This window comes from Sander vitreus, chromosome 16, assembly GCF_031162955.1.
Source record: "Sander vitreus isolate 19-12246 chromosome 16, sanVit1, whole genome shotgun sequence".
Lineage (NCBI taxonomy): Eukaryota > Metazoa > Chordata > Actinopteri > Perciformes > Percidae > Sander > Sander vitreus.
This window is the reverse complement of record NC_135870.1, coordinates 10,674,135-10,690,826: the sequence shown is the minus strand read 5'-3', so window position 1 is coordinate 10,690,826 and position 16,692 is coordinate 10,674,135. Positions and strand designations below refer to the sequence as shown.

Below are 16,692 nucleotides of genomic sequence, written 5' to 3'. Positions count from 1 at the left end.
AGCCAGAGAACCACAATGCAGCACAGAAATATAAACAACTATAACTCTCTTACTCTGCATCCTCTGCTCTTTGCTTTTAAACCAATCCCCTTTTTGTATTTCTTTTCCGTTTACTGATGTACACAGACAAACATACATATACATATACACACCTCCTCCCACTGATGTATGTATCTGATGAGTCGGGACAGTCTCAACAGACGCAGAAGACTGAGGATCTTCGTGAAGCGGACGATTCGAAGGGCACGTGCTGTTTTATATACCTCAGAGTCAAAGCCTTTCTCCACTATTAAAAAGATATAATCCACTGGAATGGAGGAGAGGAAGTCCACAACGAACCAGCTTTTCAGGTAATTCATCTTGATGACTTTGGGGTCGAGGATGATCTCAGAGCTCTCCTCGTTGACGATACCCGTCCTGAAGTTCATGACCAGGTCCACCAGGAAGATGGTGTCCGAGGCCACATTGAAGACCAGCCAGGTGGTGGTAGTCTGCTCTGAGAAGAATGTTATTCCCACAGGAATGATGATTAGATTCCCCATCATCATGATGAGCATTATCAAGTCCCAGTAGAACCTGCAAAGAAACACACATGAATCAGAAATGTAAGGTAAAAATAGAAAGCAAAACATGTTGTAGACAGTTAATGCAGACAGAGTGTATTCACATTTCCAAAGAATGTGAACACACTTAAAGGACTTTGTCTGAGAGTACTCCTGGAACAAATTACAGCAACTCAATTGTGCCTTTTGGACAATTGAGAAATCTGGTTTTAAACCTGCAAACTCCTACTTGTAACTGCTTTATATTAGGGCTGTCAAAATAAAAAAAATTAACGCAGATTAATCCATTCCATATTGACGTTTGCATACAGACGAACATCTGGTGCCACTGACATGTCTGCGCTTCTCTCTGATGCTCTGAAACAGACAATACAGGAAACACAAACCCCGCTGCATGTGACGCTAGTTAACACTATACTCAACAGCAGCTAACGTTAGCCTACCGCTAGCTAGTAGCTGGATTAAACACGGTTAAAATGCTGACAGCTAACGCTAAACAGTGTAAAGTTTGACTGTGTTTTACTGTAGAGGATTCAACTCAATTGTATGTAACAATCTGCAGCTGCTGTTGGAGAAACAACACAGACGGTGCCGGTGCGTTCAATGAAACTGGTAAACTACAGCCTTGTAGTGCATTTGAAGTTATTGTAAATGTCCTTTTCCTATCTGGTTGTTGTTTTTGTCGCTCAACAGCAATTTACTAGTGAAATAAGTTATTGTTATTGTTATACATTATTATTAAATAATTTAATTTTGACCATATGGCCTTAGCAATAAACAAGCCGTTCTTTAATGTCACCAACTGTTGTTTAGTACCCTTTTTTCTTTTCTTTTCTTTTTTTACGTTCTTAAAAAGTATTGGTTCAGGCACCGTTAATTATGTATGCGATTCATTTCGATTAATTAATCACAAAGTATGTAATAAATTAGATTACATTTTTTAATCGATTGACAGCCCTACTTTATATAATTGTATTTTCTTTTGCATCCATATTATCCTGTGTATTTATCAAATCATTTTCCAATTCTGAATGTTTTATTGTCTTTCTATATTTCTTATGATTGTACTTTCTGTGTTGTTGTTCTGTATTTGTCTTTGTAATCTGACTCAATGACACTGAAAATGAGGGTCGCACCTCAATGATCTCTCGATGATAAATAAAGGTTGAATGAATGAAGCTGTGCCAAATTTTTGCATCAAAGTCCTCCATCAAGGCCGTAAGAATGAGACTAGAATTCCATGAGAATCCATTCAATAGGTGATGAAAAATTTCCCTCACAACCACAAATAACAGTGGAAAAGTTAAAGAGGGAAAAGGGAGTCAGCGGGATTCATCCTCTGGGGACCGTGAATATCTGTAAAACATTTCACAGCAATCTATCCAATATGTTCTGCGATACTTCCGTCTGGACCAAAGTGTTGGGCCAACCACCATTCCTAGAGCAATGCAGCTAATATGGCTAAACAACAATGTTATGGTTGTTATTATAGTCTGACTTATTACCTGCTATGGAAGTTCTATAAGCATATAATGTAACATGTTGCCAATCTGTCGAAACTACTAACAATAATCAGTAGGATTTTTTTCAAGACGGAGGTCTGTGGATGTGCAGAGGGGCCTCATATGCTATCCTACAGACGGAAGTTAGAAGGATAACGTCCAGCTTTGACAGCTACATATGCTTGTATTGTTACCTAAATTTCTTCTTAGTTGTTTGTTAGGGCTCAAAATTAACTATGATTCAAGGACATCAATAAATGTGCACCTGCTGTATGTATGCAGGGAGGGCCCTGTTAGAATGAGACCCTCTCATCCTTCCAGGTTGTGTTAATATCATTGCCCTCTGTCTTGTGATGAACAGAGCCAGAAGTGATTCATCAGCACCCTGCTCTTTTCACGAAGTGTCCTGGGCCTCGATAAAGGCCGAGCAACCGTGAATGAAAATAGATGCTTTCAGGAATCCTAGCTCGTGCTAAAAACTCTCCACTGACGCCATCCCTGCCTGCCTCTGCTCTGCCTTACCATTGCTGCTGTTGAAGATGGAAATGGATGGGCTGGCTGGTTGGCAGGTTGCCTGTCTGGCTGGCCACCCAGTAATGGATATCTTTGAATGAATTAAGACGGGGGCCTTGGCTTTATAAATATCCACAGATCATGTGTCCAATAATTGTCTTCACTTCAACTAAACAGCGGTCATGGTTGAAAATATCCACCAGAGGTATTTTTACACCAGCAGGCATTGAACTGGTCCATATAGAGTGGACTCTTTATATGAAGAGCCTTGACTTAACACCTTGAAAGGGTTAAAAAAGCACATAACATGATGCACTTTGGATTATTTGATGCTAATCATTCCTCTCCAGTTTCAATGGAAGAAAAAAAATGATACAACAATGAGCATGATATTTGGTTCACCTTAACTAATACCACACACACTCTGAATCATACCATTTTGAATACACACACACTATTGGGACACACACTGTACCCCATTTAGCCGACATGCCAGGATAATATGCATAGAGCACAGTATGTATGTGTGGCATGACTTATTCATTTGATTTTTTTGAATGTTTAATAAGAGGCTGCAGTGATCTGCTATGATTCATCATTGTAATTGCTTCATAACAATACAGTGCAAAAACTATTCATATTTGAGAGGAACAAGAACCATGATTACACTAACCAATAACAATATTTTTAGGGATCTTTGTAGAAAACATAAAATACTTTAGATAGCTTAATTAGTCCATGGTTAAAAAAGAGAGCTTAATTAGAACAATGAAAAAAATGAAAAAAAGGTTTTCAAACAGTTTAAAAATAGGATCTCAAAAAGTCAAAGTTCATGATCTAAAATGAAGTAATTTATAGAATTGTATGTGAAAAGTACGAAAATCAAAACAACATTTGTTTTCTTTTTAATTTTAAAAACAATTGTTAAACAATAATTTGTTTTGGTTCCATCTTTTAAGTATGGCTATGTGTGATTTTTTCCATTCTTATTAATATCATCAAAAGCCCACAGAGTGCCCACATCTTTCGGTTTCTCTCATGACTTGTGTAGGAGGCATTTATACTGTGCATGACCTCTGAGACACCCACTTATACACATCGTTTTACTTCTTGAATCAGAAACTACAGAACAGGAAACAGCAAACATGCTGCATTAGAGAGAAGTTGTTTTCAAAGTTAAAGAAATAACAAAATCCCTGAAAAACTAAGAGCATTTCAGATGTTTGAGTGCTAAGTGAGTCGTCCACTTGATTTTTAAAGAGCCAGTCAAGTGTGCCAATGCAGCCAGCTCAAATGACGAATACTGCACCCAGCTCTTGCTACATCATCGTATTAATGTCTTGCTTCAATGCTCCAACTCTGAGAATGCACCCAGCCCCAGTTAAACCAGTAGCTAAGAGCGTGTGCACCCAGCTGTAAATGAAGCTCCTACTCCAGCAATGCACTCAGTAACCAGTCAAACTCCTGCTTCAGGTTCGGCAGCTCCATCAGTGCACCTGCTTGACTTCCACATTCACCCGGAGCTCTAGCAGTACACTCACCTCCAGCTCCAGCCCATATGTGCCCAGAAGTTTTGCACCAGCTACACATTCACATCCAGTTGAGCTTTGCACCCTGCGCAGTCCGCCGCTAGTCATTTATTATGCCGAGTTCTTCTTCAACTTGTCAACCCGCTGCTGAACTGCTGTTCTGATTGATTAATGTGCGAGTGGCAATCACTGGATCACTGTTCCCTAACACAATAGGCTCTGCAGTAACACTGTAGACACTACATGGGTTCCTCTGTCAGATGTATGCACCCTGTGTGAACTAATAAAAAATAAGCCTTTCTTACAACAACTTACTATACAGTATCATACAAAAAACACTTTCAGACAACAAAACCAACCAGAAAGCCATACAGGTTATTTGCCAAATGTTGAAAGTTGACACTCAACTTTTATAGCCCCATGTACCTAACTAAAACAGGAGCTCAGAGCTGTAGAACCCAAAAAGCCCAACCCTGTTGTAGATCAATAAACTAGATTCAGCCGAACAATCCTGCTCTATATCAAGCCAGCTCATTTGTTCTTGTAGGTTTCCTCTCTACAACAAGTGCTCCATCCTAATCAATGCCAGACCTCTGCTGCCAAGCAACAGAGGGAACCCCATACAGTCTTACTCAGCACAGCCCGACCCTATCCAATCTGCAATGTGACGATTATACCGTGCTACAAGAGTTGACATATCCGTTTGGATGTATACAGTGGGAAATAAAGGGATTCGGACTTCCGATCAAATTAATGGAGGTCAAGGTCACCTATGACTGATGGTTATTAAAATACAGCATATGAGTACAGATCATCAACCTAACATCATTCTCTGTGGATCTGTCTCTTGGAGGGCAAAAGGTTTGTTGGAATCGGCAACAACGTTCCTGTTACTGGATCCTAAATTTAAGGAAAAACATGTAATTTTAAATGACCCTGAAAGATTGCAAGAAAGAAAAAACTTTTACTACTTTTCTATAGATACATTCTAGGTAGCATGACAACATTAAATGGCAAGAAAAAATATGGCGAGCAAGAACAGCAATGTGGCATTTTAACAATGATCAGATGTTACTATGTAATGGATAAAACAAACCCATCTGTCTTGGCCAAACAGACGCCCTCTTTAACTCTGAAAGAAAACAACATTGAGAGTCTTTCAGATTACGACAAAGGCCTCTCCTTAGCATAACCCGAGGTGTATGAGGCCATGCATGAGGCCTCTCTAAAAATCTATGAATAATGAATATTACTATAACCTGCCATTAATCTTTAAGCAGCCACTGTGTACAAAGAATATGTTAGATATTGAGTTTCAAACACTCCCACAAAGCGATATAAAGCCCGTGTGAATAGTGGTGTCATTCATGGGTTGAACTTACGTAAGAGTTTTCATTAAAAGACCATAAGGTGTTTTCTCTTTTTGGTCACACAAATTTCTGTGACAGTATAGAAAGTAATAGGGGACAGTAAAGGTTTCATATAATTATATAGAAAACTAACTAAAATAACTGGTGGTTAAATTAAGCCCCACGGTAGAGAACTAGATTACCTTTTAAACTACAGTACAAGTTGACCTGCCAAACAAAGTGTACTCTTGCACCTCCATTATTTGTGCACCAGCATGATAGGTAGCTTGAAGCACTGGGCTATAACCTCACAGTACAAGTCACGATGCAATCTCACTGCAAGGGGTTGTGTCTTTATACTGGCTAGAGGACAAGGACTTCCTGAAAAAAATGCCCTTGGGAAAATGTCCAAGTAAGGAACCTTAGGGGGTCATTACCAGGCCAATCTCCTTGAGCAGAGATTAAATGAAAAAAAAAATAATCCCAGTTGATAGCCCAATATGTCTCATATTTAGAATATGCTCTAAGAGATAAATACTGTAGGTGTACTACAGTAACTTGATCCATTCATTCCCATTATGGAGATTTTTCTCTGCACTTTACCCCTAAATCTCTTTGAAAAAAGTTCCGCATACAGTGGATCACAAATACAGCCAATACACTTAAGACAACTAATTAACTGCCAGCTGTGAAAAAGGTATGCATATCACTGAATTGTTCAGTTCTAAAACGTTGGCCATCTTGTAGAGTGGGGTCAATCTCCTTACATATTTGTTTTCAGAGACTGCTAAGCTCATTGACTGTGTTGTGTTGTGCTACTAATCCTTGCCCACCATCATTGTACATCTGTGTGAGCACAAGGGCATGTACATATGCCTGCGTCTTTGTGTGGGTGAGTGCAGGATATCCTAGTTAGCATCGCGATGTATTTTATCTCATGGTTGCATTAAAATCATTCCATACCAATAAAAGTAAGGCAATGCTACACAGTCATAAAAGTGCAATTGTAACTATCAATTCTTAATGTTAGAATTCAGCTTGCAGAGTCTGAAGCAGCAGCATAAAAGCTAAGAGGAAAAAGAGTGCTGCATACCTAGGTCTGCTGAGTTCAGGACCATGGACAGCTCCGTGTTACAGGCAAGGGATCAACGTGTCCTGGCACGTTACATGTTACTTCAGTGGAAAACAGGGATGATTGTCACCATCAAGCTGTGTCAGGGGACACAGGTACAGAGACTGGACCAGATGAGATGCTTAATTGGTTGAGTGGTGAACTGTAAACATGCCGCTTGTGGAGAACCAGTCCTGGCTGTACCTGATCTCATTTGTTTACCATTTGAACGCACTTGTTTAATTGTTAAACAAACTAAAGCAAATTAGAAGCAGCTTGTCTAAACCCACAGTGGCTGGGCTCATTTGCAACACTACTTATCATGAACGTGTGAATATATGGGGCTGCTCTTTTATCAGGCAGTTGGTGCCTCGCTCTTTAGGACAATGCAGTATATGTGGTTGTTCAGATGAGAGTGACAAAGAACAAATACATAAGAATCATGTCACTGTGGCATTTAGTGAATGCCAAGGAAGGAAGTGTGGCGTGATCTGCTCCTTTTGAAACAAGCACATTCCATCACATTTCCTCCCTCAATAAACGTCACTCATTCATCAGTGCTGTCAAATGTTTACCAGATCAATTTTGACTGATTAATTCAAAACACGGCCATTTTCTCCTTAATAATCGTTTCCCTGCGCGATTTTACCGCATTCTGTGCATTTTTGCACACAGGCCCGTCGTCTCATACCGCCGCCTACAATGAAATGTTTACAACGGTGATGGTGCAATGGCATTGGCACGTTGTGTCCAGGTACTGCCGCCCCTATGTCGCAATGAGGACCTTACACTGTGCTGTTATTGTGAAACAATCAGAAAAGGTGTGCTTGCGCGTGCGTGTGTGTGTGTGTGTGTGTGTGTGTGTGTGTGTGTGTGTGTGTGTGTGTGTGTGTGTGTATGACATTCACCATCCTTTTTTCCAAGGACATCTCACCGATACACCTTTGTAGCCTTAACGCGTCCCTCTCTATTATAATAAAAATGCCGCAATGAAACATACGCTCACTGAGCACATTTTGTCAGTGAAGCCTTCAGCCAGCGGAAGCCTGATTGCTTAAATACAGAGGTAGATTAGCGTGCGCTTCGGGGCAGGCTGTGTGTGTGTGTGTGTGTGTGTGTGTGTGTGTGTGTGTGTGTGTGTGTGTGTGTGTGTGTGTGTGTGTGTGTGTGTGTGTGTGTGTGTGTGTGTGTGTGTGTGTGTGTGTGTGTGTGTGTGCCGATGACAGAGCGTTATGTGTGAAAGTGTATAGCTTGCAGACCCTCGGGTGACGGGAGGGGTGGATAAAAAGGGAGGGGGGGTGAGCAGGTGTCTTTTCCAGCGCTTACCTAAAATCGCTATATGGATGAATGATCCAGTATCCGGCCGTTTGAACCCTCTCTTGCTCTTTCTCCACGGCTTTCTGACTGCCGAACATACGCAAGGAGAACTTATTGACTCCGGGCTGCATCATGGCCCCAAATTGCCTCTGCATAAAACCATGTTGCCTTGCCGCCCCGTCCAGATCGTCAAAACCGACCATGGCCTCTTCCCGCTCCCCCTTGAAGCCCACTGAGTTGCCGTGGTCCTTCTGGCTTCCCGTGTTATTTTTCTGTATCGAGTCTTGCCTCTGAAAAACATTATTCCCATCCGCCTTCTCCTCCTTGTTGCTGGAGAACGAATTCGATTTGTCTTCCATTGTGTTTTTAGTTTTCCCGTATTTCTTTGTGGCAAAGCGTTGCGTCTCCTGCTCGGGAGGGCTGCGCGCAAAACTCGAGAGGACCCGCCGTGAGCTCTCCTGTTCTTTCTAATTTTATTATGTCCTTCAAACTGTTCAGCTCCTCCGCGTTCAGTGCGAGTGCTGCAAACTGAGACAGAGTGCCCGAGAACCCTGTGGATCAGATTTCTTGGGTTACCGCCATCTACCGACGGCCCCGGCTTCTACCGTCCAAAGCCTCTGTCTCACTTCGCACGGCACTGCGGTTTAACTGGCACATGTCCCTGCACCTTATTTACATAATGTGGCTCCGTCACCTCTCCGCTCCTCTGTCACCAGCATCACACATGGCGGGAGGAAGCCGATATTATAGGAGCAGAGCGCATGGTATATGAAGTTAATGAAGACCTGTTTTTTTATCAATTGACAAAGCATGTGTGCCTCCTGTGGCTCGACTGGCGGCAGGTTTGTTTCCTACTGAGGAGTGATAATAGAAGACAACACGGTGAAACAGACTGTGATGCCGGTGTGATCATAGTTTGTGCCACTGGTCATATGAGAAAACTAGTTGAACATCTTGCGGAAATCACACATTTTAAAGTGTTGCAGATATGATCCAACATTTAGAGTGTGGATGCACTGACTGCATAGATAGAAGCACGTGTTTGCATATAAGCAACCCAAGCTTCATTATGCATTGCAAGTAGATAATATGGTCCAAATATTATTATAATAATAATCATCTGCATGGTGTATTTTAAACCACAGTTAATTAGGTAATGTCTGCAGAATGTATTATGACATACTGTAAACATGTAGGGACTCCTCTAATGCATCTCTTAAAGCATACAAACTTTGTTAAATCAACATATCATCTATTGATCGTTTGGTTTGTAAAACTTCAGATAACAGTGAGAAATTCCATCACAAATCCAGAGCTTAGTGACACCTTCACAATGCCTGTTTTGTCCAACCAACAGTCCGAACCTCAATATTATAAAAAAAATAATAATTGCAGCAAATCCTACAATTCCTGAAGCCCGAACCAAGAAATGTTTGGCATTTTGCATGCAAAATCACTTCAACAATTATCAAAATAGTTACCAATTCATTTCTGTCAATCGTCTAGTTGATTATCCGACTAAAAGTTTGAAAAGAAAATACTTAAGCAAAGTACAAGTACCTCAAATGTTAAATAAAATAAAATAAAATTAAAATTAAATAAAGTACTTGAGTAAATGTACTTACTTATTCTAGTATTGAAAAAAAATTATTTCAGAGAGCGAAGAGAGCAGGACTACTTTTGACTGCACTATACATTCATTTAATAGTTTTAGTTACTTTTCAGATTAAGATATTTTTATACAAAACATATAATCCTTTTAAAGAATACCATGCATTGTTATAGATTAAACTACTAACTAACTACTAACAGTGTATAAATTAGTAAAATTAGCTCCATCTTGACAAACTAAAATAACTAAATGCTGCTTACACATTAATGCATTAGCAATAATAATCCGGTAATTAAAGGTTGAAACACTCTTTTACTCTTTAACTTGTAAAATAGTATTTTTTCACTGAGGTATTGCCATGTTTTACATACCTAAAGAATCTGAATTGTTCAACCCACTGCTGTAGGTACAGACAGATACTTTTATCTGTATATTTTATTCTGCTTTTTATTGTGAGTTAAAATGTTCATTAACATTTAGGCAAAAAAATCGATTCACATTCGTATCACAATTCAAGCTCTACCGATTCAAAATCGATTCATAGAATTCCAAAAATCAATTCATTTCTTTTTCTTCTTTTTTCCGTTTTGTAATGGCGTGTATACTGTTGTCCTGAAATGAGTTTAGCTCGCCATTCCCATAGATGGTGCTGCGTCAAATTCACACTGACGCCTGGGCACTCTTGTTAATCAAAAGAAGAACGAGTGCAGCAGAAGTAGTTTCATGTACGGTGGCCGACAGGGGCAAACACCCTGCAACTTAAGAAAACACACGCAAATAGACAAAACACAAACAAATTAAGAAAACAACTTCATTAATTTTACAACACATGCGCAGCATTCAGCAAACGCACTGCAAATACACACAACACAACCAAATACATAAACGCGCTGCAAATATGAAACGATGCAAAAAGAAAAGCACACAAACCCAGAAAACAAATGCAACAAAAAAACGCAGCATCCAGATTACACAACGGAAGTTCTCCAGACCTCTAGAGGGAGCAGCTAGTGGAACAGCTGGGAGGGAGAGAGAGAGAGAGAGAGAGAAAGAGAGAGAGAGAGAGAGAGAGAGAGAGAGAGAGAGAGAGAGAGAGAGAGTAACTGCATAGACTGTAAATATTAAGTCTATGTTTAATATGTTTTCTCTTGTTTGGTGGGTGTGTCTCGGCTCAGGTCACAGGTGATACTCAATCAGCAGAGACGTCTGTAAACTCGTGGTGATAAAACATTTAAAACTGCATCAGCGTTTAACGTTGACGTTTGTTTAAATATTACATGAGAGGGTTTAATTTCGAGGTCCGAAAGGCGCATTACTGAAGTATAGGCATCCTCGAGTGTAATACTGTGATTATACAACAACGGTTACCAACAAAATAAGTGATCAATCTGTATTCATATTGTGGAGCTAATCGCTCTTGAAATACAAAAAACAGACAGGATTTATAGTCCCTCCCTGTTTAGTAAACCAGCCAATTTACCGTGGGATTTATCAATCTGAATAAATCCCGCTCGCACATATAAACACAAAACTGCTTTGCTAACTCCAACGTGTTGTAAGTAAGACATCTGCTGAAAAAGTTATTGTATTCATTAGCATGATTGCTGTACTGTTGAGTTCACAAACATCCAACACACCAAAGTACAAACACATAGCGGACCATAGCGGATATTATGTTATTAATAATAATATGAATTTAATATACAGTCTATGGAGTTCTCCAGGCTGCAGCCATACTCTAATAAAAAGGCAGAGCACTCTCTCCCCGTGGGGTCGAAAATCCAGCTGTTCCACTAGCTGCTCCCTCTAGAGGTCTGGAGAACTTCCGTTGTGTAATCTGGATGCTGCGTCTTTTTGTTGCATTTGTTTTCTGGGTTTGTGTGCTTTTCTTTTTGCATCGTTTCATATTTGCAGTGTGTTTATATATTTAGTTGTGTTGTGTGTATTTGCAGTGCGTTTGCTGAATGCTGTGCATGTGTTGTCAAATTAATGAAGTTGTTTTTCTTTTTGCATCGCTTCTTTTTTCGGGGTTTGCGTGCTTTTCTTTTATGTATTTGGTTGTGTTGTGTGCATTTGCAGCGCGTTTGCTGAATGCTGCGCATGTGTTGTCAAATTAATGAAGTTGTTTTCTTAATTTGCTTGTGTTTTGTCTATTTGCGTGTGTTTTGTCTATTTGCGTGTGTTTTCTTAAGTTGCAGGGCGTTTACCCCTGTCGGCCACCGTATTAATGGGCGCAAACAATGGCAAACCTCACAGAAAGAATTATTCAACCTGCTCCATCCTCATTGAAGGCGAGAGTTTGGGCACATTTCGGCTTTTATAACCTTGAGGAGCAGACAGAACTTGATAGGAATCATGCTATATGCAGGCTTTATACAGCAAAAGTTAAGTATTTTGGAAACACCACAAACTTGAGAACTCACATGGTACGCCATCACCCAGAGATTAACATTAAAGACGTGGACGAACAACAACCTAAAGTACCTACATGCCAGTCAACCAATGCACTCTCAATGCTCTAAACTCCCACCGAACTCTGAACGAAAAAAAAGCTCTTTTTATTTAACAGTTTTATTTTATACTTGAACTAAATGTATTTGAAAGCTGGCCGGCACTTTGCAGTTTTTAGTTGCAAAAGTTTTTATTTTTGTATGAAGACATATAAAGTAATATCAAACTACATTTCATTTGTTGCGTTTCTTTTCTTTTTAATTGTATGTCTACTGCAATCACATGGGAAACGTAACTACATTTGCATACTGTGGATCGTTTTTTTTTAATAGAGAATTGTTTTTGAATCGAATCTTGATCCTAAAAATCGATATTGAATCGAATCGTGACATTTTCTGAATCGTGCACCCCTATTCAAATTCTTGCTTGATTTTTGAATAAAGATGTGCATAGTGAACCATTTAGAGCTGGCTTTAATTAATCTTTATAAAAAGAATAATAATAGGAACACTTCCTAGTACCATGAGAGAGCACCATTCAGTAAAACAGAGACTCTCTCAACATTGTGGCATTACATACCCACACTGAACCCACACGCTCAGTCTTTTCATGGCAACACAAAACCGCAGCTGCTGTGTACATCACTAGAGACAACATTAGCTCAGAAATGTTGCATGTTTGGAAGTGGATTATTATGTAATGATCCAAATGTTAACGTAATTGAAACAGACATCCCTTGATTTTTTTGTGTGCCTTTATTCTCTCAGCTGGGTTTGTGTTGGGTTGGATTAGTTGGCATGTGCATGTGTGTTGGCAAATGTTTCCCCTACACAACGCTTTTGTAACTTCAGTTTCATAGTTAATGGGGTCAGGGACCAAATGACGGAGAGAGAGAGAGCGAGAGAGAGAGAGAGAGAGAGAGAGAGAGAGAGAGAGAGAGAGAGAGCGAAGCTGAATCTCCTAAAAGACAGTGTTGTCATGCATCTGAATTAGCAGGATAATTCCTCCAATAAAACATAGAGGTATTGTAGTTTTGAGTGCGGGATGTGGTGCTCTAGTTACAAATGTCAAAACTGAATGGTAAACTATTGTATTTCCTTTTATAATTTTCATTAAACTTAAAGTGGAAATTGAGATATCAGTGAGCTTTGAGATTTCTCAATGAGATTTCTAACCTTATGCAGTTTGGAAATTTACATTACAAAGTTGAATACACTGTATGTTGTTTCTTGTTAAAACTGATCCCAGTGGGATTTAATCCTGCCTTATATTATATGTTATTATTATATTGATAAAATGGTGAGCCAAACATCCTGCTTTCTGCATGACAAAATGGGTTCCTGATTTCTTATGATGGCCCCATGCTGAAATTGCATTGTGTATCTAAGATTACATCCAGTCATCTCTGCTTACAGTCAATACCTCATCTGGACATGAAACAATACATACCCACGCTCTGCCAGCCATTGCTTATGCCACAAATAGCATCAGCCAGCTACAGGATGGCAGCATTATGTTACAATGCCCCCATCGGCTCCTTCTCATTTTCTCAAAGTCATTTAATGTATAGCAAGCTTATCCTTTTGAGAGGCTTTGTTTCTTTTACTCACAATATTTTGAGGCTTCATTTAGCTGATGCTTGCAACAAAATGGGAGAAAAAAAGGTTTTTGTTTATTTCTTACACTGTAATAAATTTACTGGAATACATCATCTGTACTGTACTGTAGTGTCCTTTGTTTTAGAAGTCTTTCCATATCAAGTGCAGAGTACATTTTAGGAAGTAAAAGTTGCAAATCCCTGCTAGTTTCACTGAAATGTCTGAGGAACCAAGCTCAATAACTGACACAACTTAAAAATACAAATCTTCCACCTCCTGGGCCAAACGTGACTACCACTTGTCCACTTTGGACTCTTGTGCCATGATTGACTGCTTTAATTAAGCCATGATTGGGGCTGGGAAGATGGTGTTGTAACATGATTGCAAGCTTTGGTCAGTCTCCAGCTGAGACTATCAGGGTATCATGGACCTCATGGACAGGCACAAGCCGAAGGTCACGGTTGACTCAATCAGCAAACTGACTGGTAGAAACAAATGAGAGCATTACAACGCTCAATCAAGAAGATGATTATGATAAAATGAAGGGGTATATGTTTGTCAAAACGGGTAACCCAATTAGTGTACAAAAACACACCGTCCCATTGTTGCATTCCTCACCAGTGAACTCGTCCACTCATCCACTTACAAAGTAAAAAACTAAAATATTTCAGCAAAAATTTGAAATTAGAATGAAACATTTGCAGAACAAAACCATTTCCCTAACTTGATTGTCAGTTGCAACAGGATAGTGGGTTGGGACTTAATGCATCAATCAAACAAGTAAACAAGTTACATGTCAGTGGGGTTAATGTGAGAGTTGGCATTACCATATCATAATTAGAGCCACACAGTTGAGCACTTCTTTAACCTTTACAGATTATGCAGCGACCAGAACACTCTCGCTCATTTCTATGAATTAATGGTCATCTACTGCTTATCAACACACTACATGAGAACGAGAGTGTGTGTGCTTCAAAGTTAATGAGGTCTTGTAGGATTGTCAGTGGCTAAAGTTGCACAGTATGAAGGAAATATCTGAAAAAAGTTGACCAGTGCCTGAACCGCACATGAACCTGTTCACTAGATGGATCCCACAACGACTTGAAATTAAACACTGTTGAGGCCACGTTCATGTTATTTGATGGTAGAGGTGAATTAAGTCCCATGTTTACAACTTTATCACTCCATCATCTCAAGACAGTTGTAGAGGTTTGCCATTAAAAATAGTGTGTATTGACATAACACCACTACATCCATTACATTTGAGTTTGATTACCGTGAATTTCAAATATGAAAAGGGTAGCTACAGAGTTTCCGTGATTCTGGTATGACATGAATGCAGTATAAGCACTGGTTAGTTCTCACTGGTTGTCATGGATTTATGGCGTGGTCTGCAAAGTAGCGCTGTGCCCCACCCATTCAACACACTACATTCAAATTCTAAACCGATTTGGAATATGACGTTTAGTCACCAAAGTGCCAGAATTAAGTATAGTGAAATAAATCAGGGATCAATGGATGTCATTAAATCCATTACTAAAAATACTTGCCGGATTACTACGCATAGCAAGTGGACACTGTGTATGCCCCAAATCTGGAACTAGGCATTGAAAGGCCTGATCCACTGTCCTGCCACTGCTGTCCTCAGGGCAAATGTGCCTGGAATTGTGTCACTTAAACAGACCTGCAATACATGTTACACTGCACTTTGTCAACTTTCTTGAGAAAAAAAAGCCACTTAAAAGAAGTTAAACTTTATGGAGAAAATAGGTGCTTAAATGCTTTATACATTCTGTAGAAATGTGGTTGCAATTGATCAAAATAGATATGCAGAAAAGTAAAATCCCTTTGGACACAGACTCAGTGGAGGTGCAAAGTTTGTTGGAGTATTAGTAATATGTATATATATATATATATATACATATATATATATTACTATGTTTTGGAACTTGCAACAGTGTTTGTCATTGGGCTACATGTCCTCCATCATGCTGAGGTGGACACCAGATTATCGTGTTGTATGTAATTGAGCCGTAGCAGGAGTGAGTTCCTAAAACCCTAGTGAGCTGCCTGCCTAACCTGGATGCAACCCAGCTTTCTCAGACAATAGATCGACCCAACACCTGATCCTGATTAGCTTGGGAAGACAAATAATTGTGGTTTATTACAGGTAAATAATGTTAGAGCTCACTGTGTATTGTAAACAGTACCTCACCCAAGTATCTGGTCCCCATCCAACATGATGGAGGAACATGTAGCACAATAAGAAACACTGTTGCATGTTCCAAAAACCATCATAAAAAAAACAAAATAGTTTTATTAATAATACTCCAAACTGCAACATTATTGCCTATTGGGTTATTATTGCCTATTGGTTTAATTTAAGTGTATTTTAACCTTTTTCAAGAAAGTTGACAAAGTGCAGTGTAACATGTGTTGCAGGTCTGTTGAAGTGACACAGTTCCAGGCACCTTTGCTCTGAGGACACATATGCCCAGACAATGGTTCAGGTGTTGATGCACCATTCATTGACAGCCTTTCAATGCCTAATTCCAGATTTGTGGCATACACAGTGTCCACTTGCTACGCGTAGTAATCCCAAAGGATTGGCAAGTATTTTTAGTAATGGATTTACTGACGTCCGTTGATCCCTTGATGGGTGGCGTCTTTCAGAGCAGTCATGGACCTCGTTGAGTATAGTTTTGTTTATCAGTATGTATGTGTGTAGGCTTCTTAGCTATCTACTTGTAGGCCCAACCAGTTCTTAAATAATGAAGTTAATCTGATAGAGAAGTGCAATCAGGTTTTCTTCCATTCTAACTTAAGGAAGGTGCCATGTTTCTGTCTGCTGTCTTATCTGAAACCCATCGTAATGAAAACCAAACAAGAATCCAATGAGGATCTCCTCACACTGACCCTAGTTATTCCTTTGTGTGCTCAGCAATGTTGGTTTGTTGGACTGACCTTTCCTCCTGAGTTTGCTTTCCTGCTGGGTTTCCCGCCATCATATTTGCTCCACAATCACCAAATGTTCACAATACCGTAGGAAACTAAACTGATTTTAGAACGGGGTTTGTCATTTGGTAGTTTAATGCCCTGCACCTACTGAACTGACATAAGAGAAGTTGAAGAAATCTCCATTTGAAA

The 16,692-nt window shown here is 39.6% G+C and overlaps 1 protein-coding gene across 1 annotated transcript in view; it reads right to left on the bottom strand.

Annotated features, from left to right (window-relative positions):
• Nucleotides 1-8,310, bottom strand: part of hcn1 (hyperpolarization activated cyclic nucleotide-gated potassium channel 1) — a 73,783-nt gene extending 65,473 nt beyond the window's left edge. Inside the window, exons 1-2 of the mRNA XM_078272121.1 lie at nt 7,894-8,310; nt 153-576 (exon numbers count right to left, since the gene is read on the bottom strand). Of these exons, the coding sequence (XP_078128247.1) occupies nt 153-576; nt 7,894-8,243 (774 nt within the window). The 5' untranslated portion in view covers nt 8,244-8,310. The remainder of the gene's footprint in view (nt 1-152; nt 577-7,893) is intronic.
• Nucleotides 8,311-16,692: the final 8,382 nt, after the last annotated feature.